At 35.7% G+C, this 23905-nt stretch overlaps 1 protein-coding gene and 1 long non-coding RNA gene across 4 annotated transcripts; both read right to left on the bottom strand.

The window, feature by feature from the left end:
- Positions 1-1898: 1898 nt before the first annotated feature.
- On the bottom strand, positions 1899-3312 carry LOC145074865 (tropinone reductase homolog At5g06060-like). 2 transcript variants are annotated; one of them, XM_079021194.1, is made up of 4 exons: positions 2934-3312; positions 2571-2787; positions 2378-2484; positions 1899-2292 (listed from the first exon to the last, which is right to left on the bottom strand). In XM_079021194.1, the coding sequence occupies exons 1-4, from the start codon at positions 3207-3209 to the stop codon at positions 2116-2118; spliced, it is 777 nt and encodes a 258-aa protein (XP_078877320.1). In that variant the 5' UTR covers positions 3210-3312; the 3' UTR covers positions 1899-2115. The 2 variants fall into 2 exon arrangements, with proteins under 2 accessions (XP_078877320.1, XP_078877319.1); XM_079021193.1 differs by having other exon boundaries at positions 2898-3312.
- A 16636-nt stretch (positions 3313-19948) lies between these two features.
- Positions 19949-23561, bottom strand: LOC145072302 (uncharacterized). 2 transcript variants are annotated; one of them, XR_013690970.1, is made up of 8 exons: positions 23406-23561; positions 21905-21975; positions 21303-21830; positions 21107-21224; positions 20924-21027; positions 20737-20830; positions 20482-20576; positions 19949-20152 (listed from the first exon to the last, which is right to left on the bottom strand). It is a non-coding gene; the product is annotated as an uncharacterized LOC145072302 (long non-coding RNA). The 2 variants fall into 2 exon arrangements; XR_013690969.1 differs by lacking the exon at positions 23406-23561 and having other exon boundaries at positions 21905-23021.
- Positions 23562-23905: the final 344 nt, after the last annotated feature.

A 23905-nucleotide genomic window follows, 5' to 3' on the forward strand; every position in this document is an offset into this window, starting at 1 on the left:
TTAAAACACTGATAAGGGCTTCAGATCGACGGTGAGAGGGATAATCGGAAAAAGACAACTGTGGCGGTGCTCTTTCAGATCTTCACAGGGCTGCTAGGTAGCTGCTGAAGGCCATCAGACGGAGATATATTGACGGTGGCCATGAGCGGCGATGACATGGATTAGATATCCAAAAAACCCCCACATTGGAAACATTCATGGAGTCGATTTTCAAAAACTCACCCCTCGTTATTTTTCAGAAATTTTCAAAAACATCCATGAAGTCGATTTCCTGGGTTTTCATCATTGCTTTATGGGTTTTTGAGAGGCGATGTTGGAATCATGGAGATTAGATCCAAAAACATCAGAATCTGGTATACACAAACCCATCTTGATTAAGAAGGAAGATATGAAGAAGATGAACTGTTCTTGGGTAAAAGGAAAAAAAATATGGGGGAATACGGTGGAGAGAGAGAGTATTTTACTTTTGTTTCATTTTTTATTGTTTTTTAGTTGTTGTAATAAAAGAAAAATGGAAAATAAAATAATAAAGGGCAAATCCGTCATTATAAAAAAGTTGATAGAAAATTGGACCAAACTCGCAACAAAACGAAACTATTGGACCATTCTTGCAAGCCAAACCCATTTTGGACCAAAGTTGCTAGTTTTGACATACCTTAGGGACCATTCTTGCAATTTTGTCTATAATTTAGAAAAAAAAAAATTTAGGCCCACCTAATCGCACCTCACCTCCTATATCAAACTCCTCTTCTATGTTTCTATCAAGTCACTAAATATTCGTCAAATAGTGTGTTTGACACAAAACGTTTGAAAGTGTTTGGAGCTTATAGCTTCTAACAATTGATAAAACATTTCATTTTAAACAAAAAAAAATTTTGACACTATAAGTTTTTAGAATTTAGTTTAAATAAAACATTTCAAATCTAAAAGTTGCCTCATATAGCGTTTAACAAAAAACTATCAGTTAGTTTTGCAAAACAAGTTTCCAACTCTCTCTCTCTCTCTCTCTCTCTCTCTCTCTCTCTCTCTCTAGAAACACAAACACCTCTCCTCTACCTACCCCACCCCTTGCTAAAATCGAACCATAACCCAGACCACCATTGCCGTTTTTTCGATCAACATATGTTTTACGTGTGTTGTTCACTAATCACCCCATTCTTTCACAACTGGATCCATATCTTAGGTATGTATATCGGTCATTTCAGTTAATTATTCCAACGAAAAAAAAGTAACAACCAGCCAAACTTCAAATAATTCATTTCATTTGATTGTTCCAACAAAAAAAAATGGGAACCAACGAGCCTTCTTTTCAACGAGAGTTGTGAGATTGAGCGAAATAAATGTAGAAGGAAGGAGTTGTTCAATTTTTGGTGTTTTCCATAATAGGATTTTGATGGGGTTGTTGTCAGTTGTGCAGAAGACCAACTTTGATGGTGGTGAAATATATAAGGTGTGCATTCGGCCATAAGGTTTAGGGGAAAGATGAGATAGATACATGAAAAGAGGAAAGTGGAAAGGGTAAAGATGGAGGGGAACATTGTTAAGGTAGGATCTTCACGTATCATAATAACATAACTATTTAAAAAGAAATTAAAAGTAAAATAATCATTTTCATTCAAACCTCACCAAAATTGAAACAAATTTTAACCACATGGGTCAAAGTTAAAAATTAAGTTGAGGATAAAACATGTATTTGACCCCAAATGACACGGACGATTATGTAATTTACTAAATTTACTAAATTCTTAATAATAATTAGACAAACATCCAAATTTAAACCACATTAATACAATTTAACAATTTAAATGTAAAACACACACACACAAACAAACTAAACGGATGAACAATAAAACAAATACAATTAAATTAACGATCACTGTTTTAGCAATATAAACAAATTAACAAAATATGTAATATGTATTATTGACAAACATGACACATCTAATTAGCATGCGCATATACTCATTTAGGCAGTAAACTAATATATAAATTAACACAATTCATTTCCTTTATGCTTTTACCCTTGTTACAGAAAGAATAAAAGAGAATTATAGTTACCACCCAAGCTTCTTCACATCAACATAACAAAAAAGAACTCGTCGAGCATTTTGTATGTTATGCGAAACCATTAACTGAAAATCCTCCATCAACAACAATTGTTTGGCCAGTGATATAAGAAGCAACAGGCATGCAAAGAAACGCCACCATTGATGAAACTTCATTTGCTTCTGCAACGCGTTTTAGAGGAGTTCTAGATACCACTCTATCTAAAAGCTCCTTATTACCTAGCAACTAAACAAAAGAAAATTTACATGGCTTATCTATAAATTTTAAAGAAAGAATGGTAGAATCATCGATGGATGTATATTAATATTACATGTTCGACAAGCGGGGTTCTTGTGAACCATGGTGATACACTATTACTCCGAATGTTATCTTTAGCCCATTCACATGCTAGATTCTTTGCAAGCTGATTCATTGCACCTGTAAACACAAAATCGAAGTTAAAACCCCTATAATTATAGTCTCACACAACACCAAATATGATTAGGGATAATGGATAATCTTACCTTTAGTGGCTCCATAGATAGATCCAGAAAAAACATGAGTAGAACCTGCAACAGATGAAATGAACACAATGCTTCCAAATCCAGAAGCTTTTAAAAGAGAATGTGAAAGTTGAGAGATATGGTAACAAGATTCCAAATTGGTAGCCATGATCAGGGAATACTCTTCTGCAGTATACTCCGTAGTAGGTTTCATTATGTTCATCCCAACATTGTTTATCTACAATAAGTAAAAGGATCTATACATTATATATAGTAGCTTTCTTTACGTTTATCATAATAACGAAACAGAAAATCGTTCAAAACAGCAAGCAAAAAGAAATTAATTACTAAGATATTGAGCTTTCCATTGAAGATAGTGGAGACTTTTTTTAAAAGATGTTCACGTTGAGGACGAGAGGCTGCATTGCAGACGGATCCGGTGACTGTGAAGCCCTTGGAAGACCATTCCTGTAAGCGTTGGTTGAGCTCAGCCTCGTTGCGAGAGCAGGTGTGTACTGCCGCCCCTAACTCCGCCAGTTCCTCCACCACAGCGTAGCCGATCCCATGTGTTCCACCTGTGACGAGGGCAGTCATTCCAGCGAGAGACCATCTGGGATTTGTAGTTGCAGAAAGGCTCTCCGGCGTAGTCGTTTTGATCATATCTGTGGAACAGGGACAAAGGATTTGTAATGAGAGACGAAATTAGTTTCGCAATTAGTAAGAAAAAGAGTAATGAAATACAATTTAAGTAAACCAAATAAAAAAACACAAATACTACAATTAACAATTAGCGATAGGTCGAGATCATTTAAAGAACTTAACACAACTTAAAATAATTAGAATATGGTTGTCTTTCATTGTCAAAAGATATGCGATATAGATGAAAATGCAAATAATAATTTCTTTAATTTTTATTAGCTTATCGCTCTATAAATATTTAATTAGTTTTTATAGATTAAGACTTGATGCAAATATAACAAAATGTTTATAATTTGTTCATTTTCTATTTATTCATGCCCCTTGAACGAATTTCTTCGATTGCTTGCAACAAACAAAAACACCTTATCACCAACCCTTGGACAATCACACTATCAAGTAATGCCGGGGACGACGATATTACTGGAGACAAAGACATTAGCGACGACATAAGAAATACGCCGCCACTAATGCTCATGTGGTCGGTAATACCATCGTTGATACTACTACAAAACCACGATTTGCATCTTTTTTCACAGCTGCATCCTAGCCATCGATCTCACATTCAATCCAACAATCACTTGTGATCATCCGTACAATAGCAATAGCTATGACATAGTCGCCGCTGATGCCCTAAAAAATGACCGCGAAATGTTCCTTCCATTTACCATAAAATGTTGATGCTATTGATCATCGCTGCTAAAGCATGATTGATAAAATCAGTCTAATTGTCGGCTTTCTCAGTTTTCGTGGATCACCTCTTTTCCTCTCCGGCAATTATAACGCTCATCAGTCCAATCGAGTGGAATTTTACTGATTTCACCGGTCGAGTATCGATTATCTGAAGAAAATAATCGAGATTATCTTATATTCTCTTATGTTTATTTTATCCTTCTTTTATTCCTAGTTTCTTGGTAGGATTATAATTTGTTTTCATATATATATATATATATATATATATATATATATATATATATATATATATATATATATATATATATATATATAATCGATTAAATAAGAAGATAGAACCTGAAATCAATTGTTCCAGTTGAACCTTATTACGTTTTTTATTTGGTATCACAGCGGGTCCTCTAATCCGCTAAAATCACAAACCAGAAACCTCCATGGCTGGATCAACAGATGGCATCGAAAGGTGTGGGAAAGAAAAAGCCAAGAACACTTCTTCTGATCCAGACTCGCCATAATACATTCACCCCATTGATTATCCCCGTCAGATGCATGTGAATGATTATTTAAACGACAACAGCTACGCAGACTCGTCTTAGGAGATGAGTAACTTCCTTATCGCCAAAAATAGGGTTGGCTTCATCGATGGAACTCTTCCAAAACTGCTAGAGGATGCATAAGACTGCAGAGCATGGTTGCGCAGTGACGCCATCGTCAAGGGATGGATCACGACTGCCATGGAAAAAGAAATCAGAAATAGTGTATAGTACGCAAGGATTGCTAGACAGATTTGGGAAGACCTCCAAGAAAGATTTGGGAAAAAAAAGTGCTCCAAGGGCTTATGAGAACTCTAACAACTATAAGACAAGACAATCAATCTGTTTCTTCCTACTTCACAATGATGAGGGGTATATGGGATGAAATTGAATCTATTTCACCTCCAACAACATGTACTTGCAATAAATGTTCCTGCAACTTAGGAAAAAGACTCATGGAGTCCAAAGAAAAGGAACGCATATACGAATTCTGATGGGTCTTGATGACAGTTTTGGGACCATAAAAACCCAAATTCTCAGCACCAAACCCATACCAAGTTTGGAAATGTCTACCATTTAGTAAGTAGCTGAAGACGAACAACAAAAGAACACCATCACAATAAAGAAAATGGCGGTGAAGGAAGCAACTTATCAGATACGAGCACCATTGAAAATTAAAGCCAACTACCCAGGAAAACGCATCATTCGTGAAGGCCTGAAGTGTAAGAACTGCAATAAAGTCGGATATACGATCGATGGATGTTTTGAAAAGATCAGGTATCCTGACTGGTGGGAAAATCGACAACGAAGGGCTCCAAACAATCAAAAGAAACTGATAAACCTGAAACCCAAAGGTCTTGCAGTTGGAATCGAATTCACCCCCATTCCTAGGCTTAATGTCAAACAATATAAGAAATTGTTGCAATAATTAAGCAATGAAACTAAGCATGAAGCTAACATGGCTGGTAGGATAAGTTTTCATCGGTCGTGGGTCATCAACTCCAGAGCAACTGAACATATCTCTTATGATGATTCTGTCTTAATCAATTTAAAGGAATCACCTGATGGTGCTCCTGTTAAGATACCAAATGGTGACAATGTCCATGTTCAAGGAATATGGAGTTCTTGCTTGCCAAGTGATTTGAGTGTCGATAATGTCCTTTACATACCAGATTACAAATACAACATATTGTCTATTAGTAAATTCACCAAAAATCACAATTGTTTTGTAACGTTTTTTTCGGATTTTTGTTACATACAGGACTTACAGTTGAGGAAACTAATAGGCATGGGGAGGTGTAAGGATGGTCTTTACAACGTGGAAGATATGGATGCAAGCATCAAATCAATAGCAATCAAAGTTGATACAAAAAGTTGGCATAGAAGGTTGGGACATGTTTCAAATTCTAGACTTCAAAATATCAGTTTTTTAATACTATAGGAGAAATAGATCATTGTGATTCATGTATTAAAGCTAAACAAACCATATTACCATTTCAAGTCAGTTTTATTAAAACTTCTGCTCCTCTTGACTTGATTCACTGTGATATATGGTGGGGGGTATTGGGTTCCTTCGCTTTCTAGAGCCTGATACTTTCTCACAATTGTTGATGATTATAGCCATTCCACTTGGGTTGATTTGTTAAAACACAAATTATATGCAAGCTCAAGTCTTGTAACCTTATACAAAATGATTGAGACCCAATTTGAATTAAAAATCAAAAGAATTAAGAGTGATAATATGGGAGAGTTTGTTTCAAAAAATATGCATAAATTCTATGAAGAACATGGGATTTTACTTGAAACTTCATGCTTCCATACCCCACAACAGAATGGAATCGTTGAAAGGAAACATAAGCACCTCTTAGAGATAGCTAGAGCTTTACGTTTTCAAGCTAGTCTTCCTATCGAGTTTTGGGGAGAATGTGTTCTTACGACAACTTACATCATAAATACATTACCTTCTCAGTCCATCCAAAATATAACCCCATATGATGTTCTTTTCAAAATTAAGCCTCTGTATGATCTTATGAAAGTTTTGGGTTGCTTGTTATATGTCACAGAAAATAAAGCTGGAAAGGACAAGTTTGAAGAAAGGGGGAGGCCTTGTGTTTTCATAGGATATCCGATATCCACAAGGACAAAAAGGGTATCAAGTTTTTGATTTCCAAAAAAAGGATCACTGTTTCTCGAGATGTGAAGTTCATAAAAAGCATCTTTCGTTTGCATAATATTGAAGAGTACAACATCAAAGATGAAAATCGAAACAGGAACCATGTAGGTTCAAATCCTCTTGATGATACTTATGATGATGAGACAGATACCATTCTTGATACTACTGATCACGTGCATGTTGTTGATCATCCGGTTCCAAACAACAATTCAAGTGCTTCTACTAGCCCACAACGCAGCTCAACTAGGACGTGTTCTACTGGCGAGTCTACATCGGCCCAAGCCAATCATTCTGATGTCGGCCCAACCCATCATCCAGCCCAAAGCACTCATCCTGAATGAACTCGAACCAATCTTGCACGTCTGCAAGAATTTGAAGTTGATTTGCCACCTTCCATTGACCATTCTCACTCCCATGTGAACACGACTTCTTAGACGATACACCATTTATCACACTTTGTGTCTTATAAAAGTTTTACTAACTCCCACAAATCTTACTTAACTGCCATATCTTTTCAAGATAAGCCCAAACACTTTTCTAAAGCGGTTAAAAGTCAGCATTCGAGGGATGCTATGCAAAGGGAGATTTAAGCTCTTGAAAATAACAACATGTGGACATTGATAAATTTGCCATACGGAAAGAAAGATATCGAATCAATGTGGGTTTAAAAAATCAAATACAAATCGATTGGTGAAGTAGAGCGCTACAAGGCAAGTCTAATTGCAAAGGGTTTCACCCAAATTGAAGGCATTGGCTTTAATGAGATGTTTGCACCGGTTGTTAAGCTAGTGACAGTCATAACCATATTATCAATTGTTGTTCAAAAACGATGGATGATTCACCAACTCCATGTAAATAACGCCTTTTTACATAGAGATTTAAATGAAGAAGTATATATGAAGCTTCCACAAGGTTTTGCAAAGGAAGGGGATACGCGAGTTTGTTGTCTACGAAAGTCTTTGTATGGTTTATGACAAGCCTCACGAAATTGGTACAATAAATTCACTGGAGCTCTTCTCTAAATTGGTTTCAAGCATTCTAAGGTTGATTGCTCACTTTTTTTATTCAAAGAAAAGGATATTTTTATTTCAGCTCTTATCTATGTTGGCAATGTTATTCATTTGGGGAATAATGATCGTCACATTGCTAAAATTAAAACTTTTCTCGACAGCAAGTTCAGTATCAAAGACTTGGGAACGTTGAAATATTTTCTTGGAATTGAAGTGGCACGAACACCGGATGGAATGGTTCTTAGCCAAAGGAAGTATACTCCTGATATACTTGTTGGCAGCAGTTTGGAAGGGTGTTGTGACATACCCAAAATCACGGCTAGAAAAGACCGATTTAATTTATGCTTTTAAACTAATTTTCAGAGTAATCCTTTAATTTAAAAAAGTTGCGGAATTTGTTCCCAAAACAAAATATGATAAATATAATTTATCAAAGCATTCCTTAAAGGATGTATTTTCATTATATATCAAAACTCGGGATGTCATGTTCCGATACAGACACAAAAGCATAAACGGCATATTATAAGCCTTACAACAATTATACACAACTACTAGCCTATAAACAAAATATCTTCACAAGTTGTCCAACTTATGCTCTCGCGCCACTACCTGTAATACAAATAAAACTGAGTGGGTCAGGCTTGGGAACCTGGTGAGCATATAGGGTTTTCAACCCACAATAATTAATTATATTTAATTTCACCAACCAACGATAACCCGATTACCCATTCTCGTTATCCTCACCTTACGTCCCTATGATAACAACTATTACAAAGGACCTAATCTAGGATTTTCATCGGGACGGACATTACTGCAAAGGGGTTTCCTCAACAATAGTTGTCCTAAAGGAAACCATGAGGGGGATAGAGTACACCGGTGAACACATCGTTCACAACACCTACAGGTTATGAACCTACCAGCGTTCCACTGCACTGTCTAGAAAGAGTCTGTGGTCGTCATCCATACTCCGCTAGATGACTAGATCAAAAACAACATCGAGTTCATTTTATTTCATCACACAACAACTGTCTACCCATGTTCTACCCAACATATTAGTAGATAAAAATATATACATTTATATACAACTTAAAACCTCTACAAATCATTCATTCAACAATTATTTCAAATAAGCAAATAATATACAAACACATAACACGTATTTTGTAGAGAATACTTCGTATCTATGTGTTAGAAGAAAAGGAATATACACTCACTTGATAAGACGATGCTCGGACAGCACTACGGCTCTTAAAATAATAATCTTCGATGAAACCGGGATATCTTCCAAAAACCGGGCTTCTCACGGGCAGAGTTTCGGCTCGACAACTCTATTTCTCGGGATCTTCGGGGCTTCGGGACTTGCTTCGAGTGTCGGGATGATACCGGGGGTTCAGGGTATAACTTTCACGCAAAACGAGGCAATAACGAGTGAGAGAGAAGAATTTGAGCAATAAAACTCGACAACCCACGACATCTATTTATAGGGTTGGAGTTGGTCTCGAACACAGGGCGTTCCCTAAAGGAACGTTGGGCGTTCCCTTCGAACACGGCGCGTAGGAGCGGGGTTCTGTCTTATCTCTTATCTGTTTGATGCGGCATCGACGTGGCCAATCTGGGGCCAAGTAACGAACGCGGGGCGTTCCCTTTTGGGATGCGCGCCTCGAACTTCAGAAAATCATAACTCTCGCATTCGATCTCCGTTTTCGACGTTCTTTATACCCACGCGTAGGTGAGATTATGCTCTACAGCTCTTGTTTAGACTCCATCGGCTAATTTTGACTTTATTTTTATTATATTATTTTTAGTAGGCCGGGACAGGAAAACTCCATTAGAAATTCATAACTTCTTCATCTGATGTCCGTTTTTGTTTGTCTTTTCACCGTTGGACTACTATCAACGAGATCTTCAATTATCGTTTAGATTGTTCCGGCTAGAAACCACTCGATCTCATATTCGAACTTTGGGTTGCATACTGCTAAGTCGAAAATTCGAAAAATCATAATTTCCTTATACGAAGTCAGATTTAGACGTTTTTTTATGTACACTCTCGGTTTAACGTATTCTACGACTTTTGTTTAGATCATTAAGGCTAAATATCGCTCTATCGTAAATTTACTATTTACGTCACGCAGTGTCGTACCGGTTCTGTCGCGAAACTTCGACATGTCATAACTTCTTCGTTATAACTCGGATTTCGGCATTCTTTATATATTCGGAACCCTTGTCACGACCACTACAACTTCCTTCATAGATATTGGGCTTATCTAATATTTTATTACTACACTTATTTTTATTCTTAATTCATTTAAGTCATACAATTAAGCATAAAACACATAATACTCAAATAATACATTCTTATTATTTCAAAACGAGTTACAAAGGTTAACCTAGACTATTACATCAACATTAATGCCTAGCCTAGAAACACAGGCGTTACAGGTGTAGACCAAGGTTTTTTTTTCCTATGGAACATAATATTCGTCTTACTACTAATGTTGGGAAGTATAGGCGGCTTATTGGTCGTCTTCTGTACCTACAAGTCACCGACCTGACATAACGTTTGCATTAAATACGTTCAACCAAGTTGTTGCGACAAATCATTGGAACGCAGCTCTCCGTGTGTTGTGATACCTTAAAGCCACTCCTGGTCAAGGGATTTTCCTTCCGGTCGATGGTGATTTAATGTTGGTTACATATTGTGATTATGATTGGCTTGGTTGCCCTTTACGAGACGTTCAAAGGCCGGTTATTTTATTACTCTTGGAGGTGCTCCAATCTTTTGGAAGACAAAGAAGCAATTCGTAGTGTCTCGCTCTTCTGCTGAAGCTGAGTATCGATCCATGGCCACTAAAGTGCATGAAATTTTATGGCTTCGTTTGTTGTTAAAGGACCTTCAAGCTCCTCAAATGGCTGCTACTCAACTTTATTATGATAATCAAGCTACACGACATATTGCTAACAACCCGATATTTCACGAACGCACTCAACATGGGAAGATGGATCGGTATTTCATTCGTGAGCGAGTTCAGTCCAAAGAAATATTTCGAGTTGATATCCACACTAAAGATCAACTAACAGCATAGCTTTTTACTAAACCTCTTGGGACGGACATATTTCGTTCTCTACCGGGCAAGATGGGCGTTCGTGATCTTCACGTTCACGTTCCATCTGGAGGGGGAGTGAAGAAAATAATCGAGATTATCTTATCTTTTCTTATGTTTATCTTATCCTTCTTTTATTCCTAGTTTCTTGGTTGGATTATAATTTGTTTTCATATATATATCCGTTTGGATATTTTGATGTATATAGATTCTTTATCGATTAAATTAGAAGATAGAAACTGTAATCAATTGTTCCAGTTGAACCTTATTTCGTTTTCTATAATTATCACCACCCACAAACATGAACATCATCAGGGTGTTTTTGCCGGCGATTTTGGGTCCTTTTCGACGATTTTAGGGCTTTTTTCCGATGTTGTTGATAATTTAGTTTTAGTATGATTATAAAACCCTTGGACAACAATAAACCCTAAGAGGTTCTAGAGAATTTTTTGTTGAAGTTTTTTTCACTAAAAACTTCAAATGAAAACATTCATTTTATCCGCATGAGATCAGTTAGTTTTTTTAGAGCCCTTATATAAGTTATCCATTTACATTTTGTTGAAAACTTATGAGGCCATCAAATTATTGAAATTTTTTTTACAATAGTTTGTTAATTAATATGTTTTATGAAATAACATGGCTTTTAAAAAAACTCACCCACTAGTTTTTCAATTTTCATGAATATTTGGGGGTTGAAAAACTCTAAAAAGGCTTATAATTTGAATTCATTAGAAGTCAAAATTAGGTAGATATTACTTAAATATTCTTCTGAAGAATAACATCTAAGTTACTACAAAAACTCACCTATATATCTTAATATCCAACAAGTACAAATGATGAATATAGAGAACGGGATAATGACTTAAAAGGATAATATATTTTTTGATTTGTACACATTTGGTCACTGAGTATTTTTTTCGTCCACATTTATCCCTTTAAATTGTTAATAGGGCAATATTCTGATTTTGTACACATTTAGTCCTTAATATTTTTGTACACATTTAGTCCTTAATATTTTTTGTTTCAAAATAAGTCATTTTTGTTTTTTGTACTCTTTCAGTACTTATGAATGTTGTCTTTAGGTTTTTCTCATGACATCTTACGTGGGACAATCATTGATGAGGTGTTTGGGGGTATTGATGCTTATGTCAATCGCAATATCGACTGCTTGGTTGTGTAGGTATTGTGGTTTGACTTAGGTCTTGTATTTTGAACATCGTAACTTCTTCATAAGATATCAAAAATTAACGATCTTTATATCCACTTGTTCGTTTTTTGAATCTACTACAACTTTCGATAATTGCTCCCGTTAAAATGTAATATTTTTTACTTACGACTTTATTAAAAAAACATCCATACATGCATTCATGAAAAACGTATGGATATATAGACCGTACGTAAAAATACGGACTTATGGATATAAAGATCGTTAAAATCCGAGATTGTATGAAGAAGTTATGACGTTCATAACACATGACCTAAACAAGCTAGTAGTCGAGATCGCGATAGACATAAGTATCAAAAGCCCTAAACACTTCATTAATAATTGTCTCATGTAAAATGTCATGAGAAAAACCTAAAGAAGTCATTCATAAGTACTGAATGAATACAAAAACAAAAATGACTTATTTTGCAACAAAAAAAATATTAAGTACTAAACGTATACAAAAATGTTAAGGACTAAATGTGTACAAAGTGAGAGAACATATTACCCTATTAAGTCATTTTTACCGGCTAAGTTGGAGTAACCGGTCATTAATACTAAATGTGTACAATTTAACAAGTTAAAGGGGGTAAATGTGGATGAAAAAAAGACTCAGTATGCAAATCGAAAAATATATTACCCTTTTAAGTCATTATCCGTACAGAACACTAGATAACATGAAACGGGTACTTTCACTCATGAATAGAGAGCCCTGCCTGTGTACAACTACCCATGGACAATATCATCCACATAAAGTACCAGGTAAGCAATATGAGAGCCCTGCCTGTAAATAAACATATAAACATAGAAGAATCACACTTTCTATTAATAAAACCAATTCGAGAGATAAACATAGTAAATCTATGAAACCATGCCTTGGTGCCTGTTTAAGACCATATAAAGACCTTTGAAGAAGGAAAACATGATGAGGTCGAGAAGAATCACGGAAAATAGGAGATTGTTGCATATAAACTGTCTCTTGAAGATGACCATGAAAGAAAGAATTCTTCACAACAAACTGTCTGATAGGTAACTTATGAGTAACTGCAATGCTCAAAACCGTACGAATGGTAGTTGGTTTAACCACAGTACTAAAAGTCTCATCATAATCACTACTAGGTCGCTGACAACAACCGTTAACAACTAAACGTGCCTTATACCAGGACAACGAACCATCCACATTTAGCTTCTTGTTAAACAACCATACGCAATTAATAACATTTGCAGAAGCTGGGAAAGGAACAAGAACCCATGTATTGTTGGTGATGAGAGCAGAGTATTATTCTTGAATTGAATTTACCCAATTTGGAACTTCAAATGCTTGTAAGTAAGACTTAGGAATAGGAGAAGAGGAATCAACATGAAGATTTAATCGTGTAATATATTTTGTAACACTGTTTTTAAGACGAGTGAGCATAGGATGCTGAGACAGAGGAGTAGCAACCGGTTGAGAAGAGGTTATCGAAAGAACAACTATGAAAGGTTGGTCGTAAGACAGATTAGGAATGAGATCAGTTGTTTGGGCCGATGAGTCATGAGGGTGAACCGATGAGTCGGTTGGTTGAGGTGTGTGGATATTCATATTAGGAGATTGGTCTGATGGATCAATGGGACTGTATAAGTGAGGAACATTTCGGTAAAACGGTGCAATATAATTAAGTAAAGATTGTGAGGGAGCAGAATTGGGTGTCAAAGAACGAAAAGGAAAAGAGTATTCATCAAAGAAAACATGGTGGAAAATAATTGTCTTTTTAGTTTGAAGATCAAGGCACCGATATCCCTTATGATTGGTTGGATATCCAAGAAAAATGCTTGGGGTCGACCGAGGGGAGATTTTGTGAGGTTCGACAACATTAGGAAAACAAAGACAACCGAAGACACAAAGATGAGTATAAGTGGGTATTTTCTTGTATAATTTATGGAAACGAGTGTTGTTGTGAAGGGTAATGGAAGGAAGAATGTTGAGGAGACGTTCAGCCATATGAAGAGCTTCCACCCAATATTCGGATGGAAGACGAGCATGTAAGAGAAGGGTACGACCAATGTTGTCGATTATACAAATCATACACTCAGATTTTCCATTTTGTTGAGATGTGTAAGGATACGAAAAACACATTTTGATGTCGTTTTGGTCACAAATATTCTGAAATTGGTTATTATTGAATTCACCACCATTATCACATTGTATAATTTTAATCTATTGAAGTGATTTTGGACAAAGGCACAAAAATGAAGAAATTTAGAGAGCACATCAGATTTGACACGTTTAGGATAAATCTACACATAATGAGAACAGTTATCACGAAAGATGACATAATATTTAATACCACTATAACTTTCAACTGGAGAGGTCTAAATATTGAAATGAACAATATGAAATGGAAAATGAGAAAAAGTGTTTGGTAAAGAAAACGGTAACTTAATATGTTTTCCTAATTGACACGGTTCATATAAAGTAGGAATATTATTAGAAGAACTTGAAATAAAACGACTATCAACTAAGTGTTTGGGAACATGATGATCGGGATGCCCGAGACATTGATGCCAAGTGAGAGGAGTAATGGTGAGAAGAGCTTGAGCAGTAGGAGTGGTGACCGTATAGAGATCTTAGGTGCTATCACATCTCATGAGAGTTTGCTTGGTTTTGAAATCCTTCACAGAAAAACCATAAGATTCAAATTTAATGGAACAACTATTTTCACAATAAAATTGACGAACATATATAAGATTTTTGATAATTTGAGGGGTGATTAAGACATTGTGTAAGACAAGAGTATGATAAGGGTTAGACGGCGAAAGAACGGAATGACCAACTTTACTTACAGGTATTGAAGATCCATCTCCAACGAAAACAGAGGAAAAATAATTACTCTTATTAGAAACTTTAGAAAAATACATGCATCTGCATGTAGATGAGAAGTAGCACCTTTGTCAATGAACCACCCTTATGTTCCTAGATTCGTCACCGAGGTTGTTTGAAAACTTGAGGAATGGATGTGGACTGTTGAGGAGAATTCAAGCATGTTGTAGCACACCATGAAGGCTATTGGACCTGAAATTGAGTGAAGTAAGCATGAGGATGATTTTGTTGTTGGCCAAAAAAGTTAAATGGCTACAGCAAATTAGGATTTGGCCAGGTAGACGATAACAGAAGTTAGGCTCCAACTGATCATGTTTCGTCATCTCCATTACCTGATGCAGGTACATGTGAGCTTGGTAGAAGCCCCGATTGATTGTTTCCTCTAGGTAAAGGGTATTAGCCAAACCCCACCCATTAGGGGTTGTCAGTTGTTGACGCGCACCACCAAACTGACCACCACTACGATCACAACTGCCTCTTCCTCCATGTTGACCCCCTCTGCCTCGCCGTAAATAACCAAGTACGCCACCATTATTGGACTCTTCTATCACAAGAATCGTTAAAAAAGAAGAAGTGTCTGAATGAGAAGGAGTGATTTGTTATTGTTGATCCTGCACCATAGTTTGTTCTTCAAGACACGAGATGGATCTAGCTTCCATAAAATAGGGGGTAGGTTTCGTGTACTTGATGGTGGTGGCAATAACATGAAACTTCTGAGATAAGCCATTGAGCGTGATGGACAAGAGGTTGTGTTCGGGAATAGGAGAACCAAGATTTTCCAACATGTCATAGATGGTGTTGATTCTAGTGTAGTAATAAGTGATAGACGGGTCACCCATTGTCATATTCCTAAGTTAGTTCTCAAGTTGCATAGCTTTGTTGTATTTATTAGCACTAAACAGATCTTCCAGACATTTCCAAACACCATAGGCGGTGGACTTTTTCTTTAAGATCTTGTGGAGAAGAGGTTGAGAAACGGTATTGTATATCCAAGACTTAACAATAGAGTCGATTCTAGTCCATTACTTGAGATCAATTTCCACAGCCTTGGCTTTGTCCTTGGGATCAGTTGAGGAGGAGGATACTTATGCAGGAGCAAGATGGGCAGGGGGTTGAAGATGATCTTTAATAGTGAGAATATAACTCGTCACACCAAATAAGGTAGAGAGACAATAGATTTATACAAAAGGAATTTACAAGATACATCCTCAAAGAATTAGAAAACATACAATCGACGATTGGGCCGAGGGGGCTGGTGAGTGTGTCGAGGGGGTTGGAGGTGTTTGAGTTGCCTCAGGTAATGGAGATGATGAAACATGATCAGTTGGGGTTGAAGATGATTGGTTTAAGTCATCAAGACAACCCACATGTTGTGGGTTTTCATCACACAAGCCACAATTATTGAAGTTGGTGGGTGAAGGGGAAAAGGTAATGGGAGATGAAGGTTGTGAACATAGGGTATCATCGTGAAAAGTGACCAAAAGAACGTCATTAAGTGAAGTGGGAGAGGAAGAGCCACAAAAGGGAAATGAGAATTCATCGAACTTGGCATGTCAGGTAACATAAATACGAGATGAAGCAGGCTCGAGACATAGATAGCTTTTATATTGTACGGAATACCCAAGAAAGATACAAGGAAGGCTTCACGGAGAAAATTTATGATCCGCATAGTTACGTAAGTACGGATATACTCGACACCCAAACGGTCGAAAATGATCATAAGATGGAGCCCGAGTAAACAATGCTTCAAAAGGTGACTTATTTTGCAACACCCAAGTAGGGAGACGATTAATAACGTAGACTGAAGTACGAAATGCATGAACCCAATCAGAAGAAGGAGCGTGCCCATTGAATAACATAGCAAGTCCGGTTTCAACGATGTGACAGTGTTTTCGTTTCACCCTCCCGTTTTGTTGTGGAGTGTACGGGCAAGAAATGCGATGAAATGTGCCATTTTTTCAAGCAAATTGCTAACATGATGATTTATGAATTCCGTGCCCCCATCACTTTGAAAAACCTTGATTTTTGAAGAAAATTGTGTTTGAACAAAATTGATAAAAGCCCTAAAAACCATATGAAAACTTGATTTGGTTTTGAGAGGATAGAACCACATAAATCTCGAATAATCATCCACAAAGAGAGCGTAATAGCGATAACCATCAATAGAATCCACGGGTGAGGGTCCCCATAGATCACAATGAACTAAATCTAACACATGTAAAGCGCGTTTATCGTTAAGTTTAAAAGGTAAGTGATGTGCTTTAGCAAGTTGACAAGGAGAACATACAACGGGTGACGGTAATAGAGATGTCACAAGGAGAACATACAACGGGTGACGGTAATAGAGATGTCACCGATAAGTGTCCCAATTTATTTAATAGAGAAATAGTATCAAAAGAGACATGACCCAAACGGGAATGCCAAAGTTCAAATGATGCCCTCAGTCTTGAAGGTGCAACAGCTGTAAGTGCTTGAGATTCATGAGAGAGAACATATAGTCCTTGTTCACATCGGCCCTTTGCTAGAATCCGCTTCGTTGCTCGATCCTGAATAAAAAAATTGGGTTGGGAAAACAAAACATCCACATTGTTATCAGTTGTCAACTTGCTAATAGACAATAAATTTTTGGTAATATTTGGGACTACCAACACATCCCGTAGCCGACCATTATTATGAAGGACATATTGACCAACATGGGAGATGTGAAGAGAATTACCATCTCCAAAAATAACATTTGCATGACCATCATAGGGAGCAGGTTGTGTAACAGAATTTGTGGAAGCCGTCATATGATTTGTAGCTCCGGAATCAACAAACCAGTCTGGAGCGTTTGTAGTAACATGACACTGAGCATGGAAAGCTTTTGCTAATTCCGTATCTGTGCCGGGTTTATGAGTGGCATAGGAAGAAAGATGTGGACATGTATTGGCGTAGTGACCATCCTTACGACACAACTGGCAATGTGGAGGACGGCGACCGCGACCGCGACCACCCTTATTAAACCGACCACCACGACCACAGTAGGAATTTGGTGGTCTGGTGTCAGCAGTGAATGCAACAGCAGAAGAGGTAGTTCCGTGAAAGAATTGTAAAAATTATTCATGTGCTTCTCTCGGGCAAGATCTCGAAGTGTAGTAGGAGATCGAGAAGCACGAACAGCAGTAGAAAAAGTCTCAAAAACAGACCCGATACCATATAAAAACCAATGAATTTTATCCGATTCATCAACCGGGTGACCAACAGCAGATAACTGATCACAAATAGATTTAAACTTACGACCAAAATCAGCAACAGTAGACGAACCTTTGGAGTTTTGGCGAAGCTGATCACGCAAGGCTTGAACACGCTCAATTGAGGAATTGTTGTAAGTACATTCAAGTGTTGTCCAAATCTGATAGGCAGTAGATAAGCCAACAATTTATGAGAATGCTTCCTCTGTTAGAGAGGCTTGAAGGAGAATAATTGCTCGCTGATCAGCCAAGACCCAAGAAGAACAAGCCGGATTTGGTACAGATTTCCCATCAACAAGAATTTCAGGGGCTGGTTTTGAGAGAGTTCCATCCACATGTCCCATAAGATTTTGATATGTGAAAAGAGGGGTCATTTGGTTTTTCCAAAGGAGATAATTAGAAGAGGATAATCGATTGGTGATAAGATGAAAAATTGTGTTCATTGGGAGGGTAGAATCTTGAGAAGAGGAAGCCATAGATGAAGAAGAAAGAGGAGACAGGAAGTAACAGAGGGAAGAAGAAGAGATACGGATGGATTGATTAGGGAAGAAAGTGAGCCGACCTAAGCTCTGATACCATGAGAATATAACTCGTCACACCAAATAAGGTGGAGAGACAATAGATTTATACAAAAGGAATTTACAAGATACATCCTCAAAGAATTAGAAAACATACAATTACATACACACAAAATAGAAGATGTACAGGAGACATTAATGTTGGCTAATAAATAGCAAACTCAAGACAATAAGTTTCAAATAATTCTCTTCATATATCATAATTCATACGATCAAGATCAAGAACAAGAGGGACAGAGTCTTGATATTAATGGTGGAAGAAGTTTTATCGTTAAGATTTGTAGCCATGAGAAGAAAAGAGAAGAAGGAAGAGAGCAACCTCCGAGATGAAGAGAATAGGAAGTGGGAATCAAGGATCATCTAGGGTTAGATTACCTAGTATGATATCATGTTAATATGTATTTTCCCGTTAATCATACTTTCATTAATGAATTGTATATATACAGAATACATAACATAAATGCCACGAATGGGCTGCACTCAAAATATAATAAACACAATTAATAATCAAGCTTAATATAATTATGCTAACAAAAACTACAAAATGAAATACAACTAAATGACTAATAATATATTAATCAAACACATACCTATATCATTTTTCTCTGTAACTCTAACTGAATGATCACCACTAGAATCACATGCGTTTTCTTGAACTTTTGATGAAATAAATAACGGAGCATTGTATAAGAATAGATAATATATATTTTGTAACTAGAAAATAAATACAAAAAATTATATATGAATATGTAATAAAACATATAACTACTAGAAACATGGGTTTTTGCAAAGTATGAATCCGTTGCAATTCCGTCACTAAAGGTCTCTTGTGACAGATCTGTGACAGACTTACTCCATAGCCAAATAAAATGTGGCTAATGACTTAGCTAGAGATTTAGCAACGGACTTGTTTTTCCTTGCGACGACTTTAGCAACGGAATATCCATCGCAAATTCGTCCCTTAATACCTTTATTTAGGACATCAGCAACAAAAAATTTTCGTCGTTAATCCCTTGCAAACCTCTATATCTGTCTTTTTATATTCCGTCGCTGATCACTAGGAAATTTTATATGTGATTTTTTTTTGTTTCCGTCGTTAATCCCTCGCAAATATATAGTAGTAATTATTTTTTATTACAAATAAAAAAAATACTAAAAACATCAAATAATTATACAATCAATAACAAATTAATACCAAAGGAATCAAAATAATTATACAATCCAAAACAAAACTCTAATATTAAAATACCAAAATCAAATATCAAAGTTTAACCAAACGTCAAATATCAATGTTTACCAAAACGATCAAAATCATCAAATATCAAAGTTTAATATTGATTGATATTTATTTCTAAGTATAATGTACCATAATCTCAATTTTGTCTCATATTTTGCATTTCCACATACATATTCTCTATTGCTTCATATCTTGCATAGCATCCGAAAGAATGACCATAATGAAATTGGATTCCGATTCCTGTTAAATCCCATGGAATTAGGCGAACCAAGTTCTAGTTACTTTTTCCTGCAATGGAAGGAGACATGGTATTTGTTGGAAGCATGCTTTTCTGCAATGGACATTATTGTCTACTCATTTGAAGCTAAACTAAATGCAGGACTAGAATGGAATTGAATTCCGATTCCGACCAAAAAATATATATAAAAACATGTTGTTGAAAGAAAATAATGTGTTTGCATATTGGTCTTCAAAAATTTCTCTTTTAGGATTTGATCTTTGAACATTTGTATTGACCATTATGGACCATCTACCACATACCAAAACTAATAGCACATTAAGCATTTATAAAAATGGATGCATAATTTTTTAATTTGGATGAAAATTACAGAACTAACCTTCATGGTCTCTGGTGCCATTGGCCCTTTTTTGATCGCAACCAACCTTATCAATAAAGTTGTTGGTACCACCCAAGAGCTCTGGAAATCAAATGCTGACAAATATGAAAAAAAAAATATGCACATATTATTTAAAGTTTATATCATGAAATATTATTTTAAAAAACTTAAAAAGTACCCAACATCAAAGCTATCACTATCCTAAACTCCAATATTTTATAAAAACACAATCCTCATGAAAATAAAATCAGTTACCTATAACGCTCTCATGCCTGCATTGCCAAGGGTCCACATCGATGGTGCAGCTGACAAAGCATTAGCCAATGCTTTTCCGCAATAATGTTCCAATCTGTCAAGACATGACACAACAGATTGTCCAAATGACCTAAATACCCCCTCATTGAAGAAGCATGTTTTAGTCATTTTGTACGAAAAGATGTACCTTGTATTGACATCAAGAGAACTTGAACACTCTGTCAATAAAGACACATTCCATTTACCATCCATTGTATTAAGATCAGTTAGCGTTGTAACCAACAACTCCAGCTGCAAAAGATTGAGTTAGACTCCTACTTTCATTTTTTTTAAATTGAAATTTGTATTATGGTTTCTTTTTTCTACTGACCTCTTCAGTGTCAGTATAGTCAATTCCAATTGCCTCGGAAAGTGCAATGCCATATCAGATTCTTTGTAATCAAATGCATATTTGATCATGTATTCTCCTGTGTGTTATGCAGAACACCCTATCACGTGCACCGACATGATTCATTAAAAAATATGAGAAAATAAAAGTAGTTCAAAATTATAACAAACTTAAATACCTTCGGCTTTTCGGTTCTTCCACTTGTACAAAGAAGAAAAAGTGGATCCTCTGCATCTATCCACACCACATCACACATAGTAGAGTATTTAGGAACAACATCCTGCAAAAAAAAAGTATAATGGAAAAAAAGACCAAAAGGCCTAAAGTTTAATCAACATGATCATATAATAATATCTGTGAAATTAAATAGTATTAGTAGTACTACATGCCACCAAATATCTCTTCCTTTTTGCCAATTAGTATCTTCCTTCTTCATGGCTGATTCATTTTCATACGTCTAAAATGAATCCATTTTGCAACATAGAAATCAATTTCATGAAGAGGTAAATAAATATAAATATGCTTTCTGATAACATTTCCTTGATATTCCATTTTTAGATGATTCTGAGAGTGCAACATCAACAATATCCTTGAGATTGAGTACTTTTTTCCCTCTTTTAACCACATTGCAAGCTACTACAATCTTTGGTTTGCAATCCATAATTCTTTGAAGAAGTGATTCTACAGAGTATCCAACAAAAACAACCTGAAAATCAAAATGAAATTCAATGTTAAATAAAATTATAATAGTAAACACTATGTAATTTGAATGGCTTTTACCGAGTGGACAACACCAATGTGAGCACAAGCCATCATTGTGATTGGCAGTTTCCCATTTTTAACACCTTTGTCTTTCAAAAAATTTGCAAGTTGTTAGATGGATTGCCAAATGTAAGAATAAAATCGCGAAAAAACAATTTAATAACAGTTAAGTTATCATTCTAATTACAAGAATGTTCCAAGTAGGTCACTAGTTAACAGGTATACAACTAAGCTTTGCTGACATGGTGTCTATGTGGCATGTAAGTGTAATGACTAGCATCCACAATTTGGGAACTACACAACAATTAAAAAAGCTCATTGCAAGAGCTTGTTAATTAACAAGTTCTTTGAAAAAGCTCATCCAATAGCTTTTTCATTTCTTAAAAGCTTTTTGGTTTGCAAAAGCTTTTAAAAAGCTACTATTGTGGTTCTCTAGTAAGTAAGTTGATATTCTGTGATCTTAACCCATTTGATAATTAACATGTATACTCAATATGAGAGTATGTAAATGGTATGGGTCAATCTGGTCAACATATATGCTATACCCAAACATTACTACCCCTTTTGTAAATGGTATTGGTTAATATGGTCAACATATATGGATTTTGTTGGTAACAATTTATGTTACCTTGTTATGATGATTATGGTCATTATGGCGATCTAGTTGTTATTTTAATTATTTTCATTTTGATCATCATTTTTCAATATTTTTTTGGTTATTTGTGTTATGGTCATTATAGTGTATATGGTTTTTGTTATTTGGTATGTGTATATGGTTTTGTTCACATTGGTTTCAACATGTATGTGTATTTTGGTTACATTGGTAAGGGTAGTTTGGTCTTTTCTATTTTGGTCACTGATTTGGTATATAAGGTAATGGTAGCTTGGTCCACTTGCATCATATAGATCAAACTTTTTACATAAGGGTAGTTTGGTCTTTTTTGTTGGTACATAAGGTAAGGATAGTTTGGCATACTTGCATCATATAGCATCATACTTTTTACATGAGGGTAGTTTGGTCCTTTCTATTTTGGTCAATGGTTTGGTACATAAGGTAAGGGTAGTTTGGTCCACTTGCATCATATATCATTGTCATAAACATATAAACTTCCCTATCATTCTCATAAAAATCCAGTAGTAATATATATATATATATATATATATATATATATATATATATATATATATATATATATATATATATATCAAAATCGATCTGGACTATACAAACTACAATTTTGTACATCTATCTACACACACACAAAAATGGTTAACATTGGACATTACCAGACACTACTTCAAACTTAACAACCTACCACAATATACTACTTGCCCATTATATGCCATCCATATCCAAATCCCTACCATGATTATTAAAAAGACAAGCAAGGCAATCACAACCCTAGGAAGAGCTAGCATAGTTATTTCACCATGATAAGGGTTCTCTTTTCCTTTTCCAATGGTTTTTTTTTCTTTTTGACATAACTTCACACATAAGTTCCTTGTACCATGAACTTACTTCACCAGATTAACCACATTCTTCATCTTCATCAGGTCGGTACTTGCAGCTAAAGGAACTTCTGGTCCATAGTAGCACGTCCTAGAGGGACCACTGGTTGATTTAATTACCCCATTGTGGGATATATATATATATATATATATATATATATATATATATATATATATATATATATATATATATATATATATATAGAGAGAGAGAGAGAGAGAGAGAGAGAGACCATTGCATAGTGCTCTTGAATAACTGAGAAGAAAAGTAACGATGGATCAAGGGAAATAAGAGTGAAGGAGGTTAATATTCATTTATAAAGTTGTTACTGCCATCTAAGATATTAGATGGATGCCACATAAGCTAATGACCTAGTCATTAAAGTGCAAACTGTTTGACCTTAAGACAACATGTACAATGGTTACATTTAAAATAAAATTAATAACACGTTCTCAAATTTGAGACTAAAATATAATAATATATAAACACAACCTCAAATTAAAATTTAA

This window comes from Lactuca serriola, chromosome 9 (genome assembly GCF_051521515.1).
Source record: "Lactuca serriola cultivar US96UC23 chromosome 9, Lser_US96UC23_V15, whole genome shotgun sequence".
Lineage (NCBI taxonomy): Eukaryota > Viridiplantae > Streptophyta > Magnoliopsida > Asterales > Asteraceae > Lactuca > Lactuca serriola.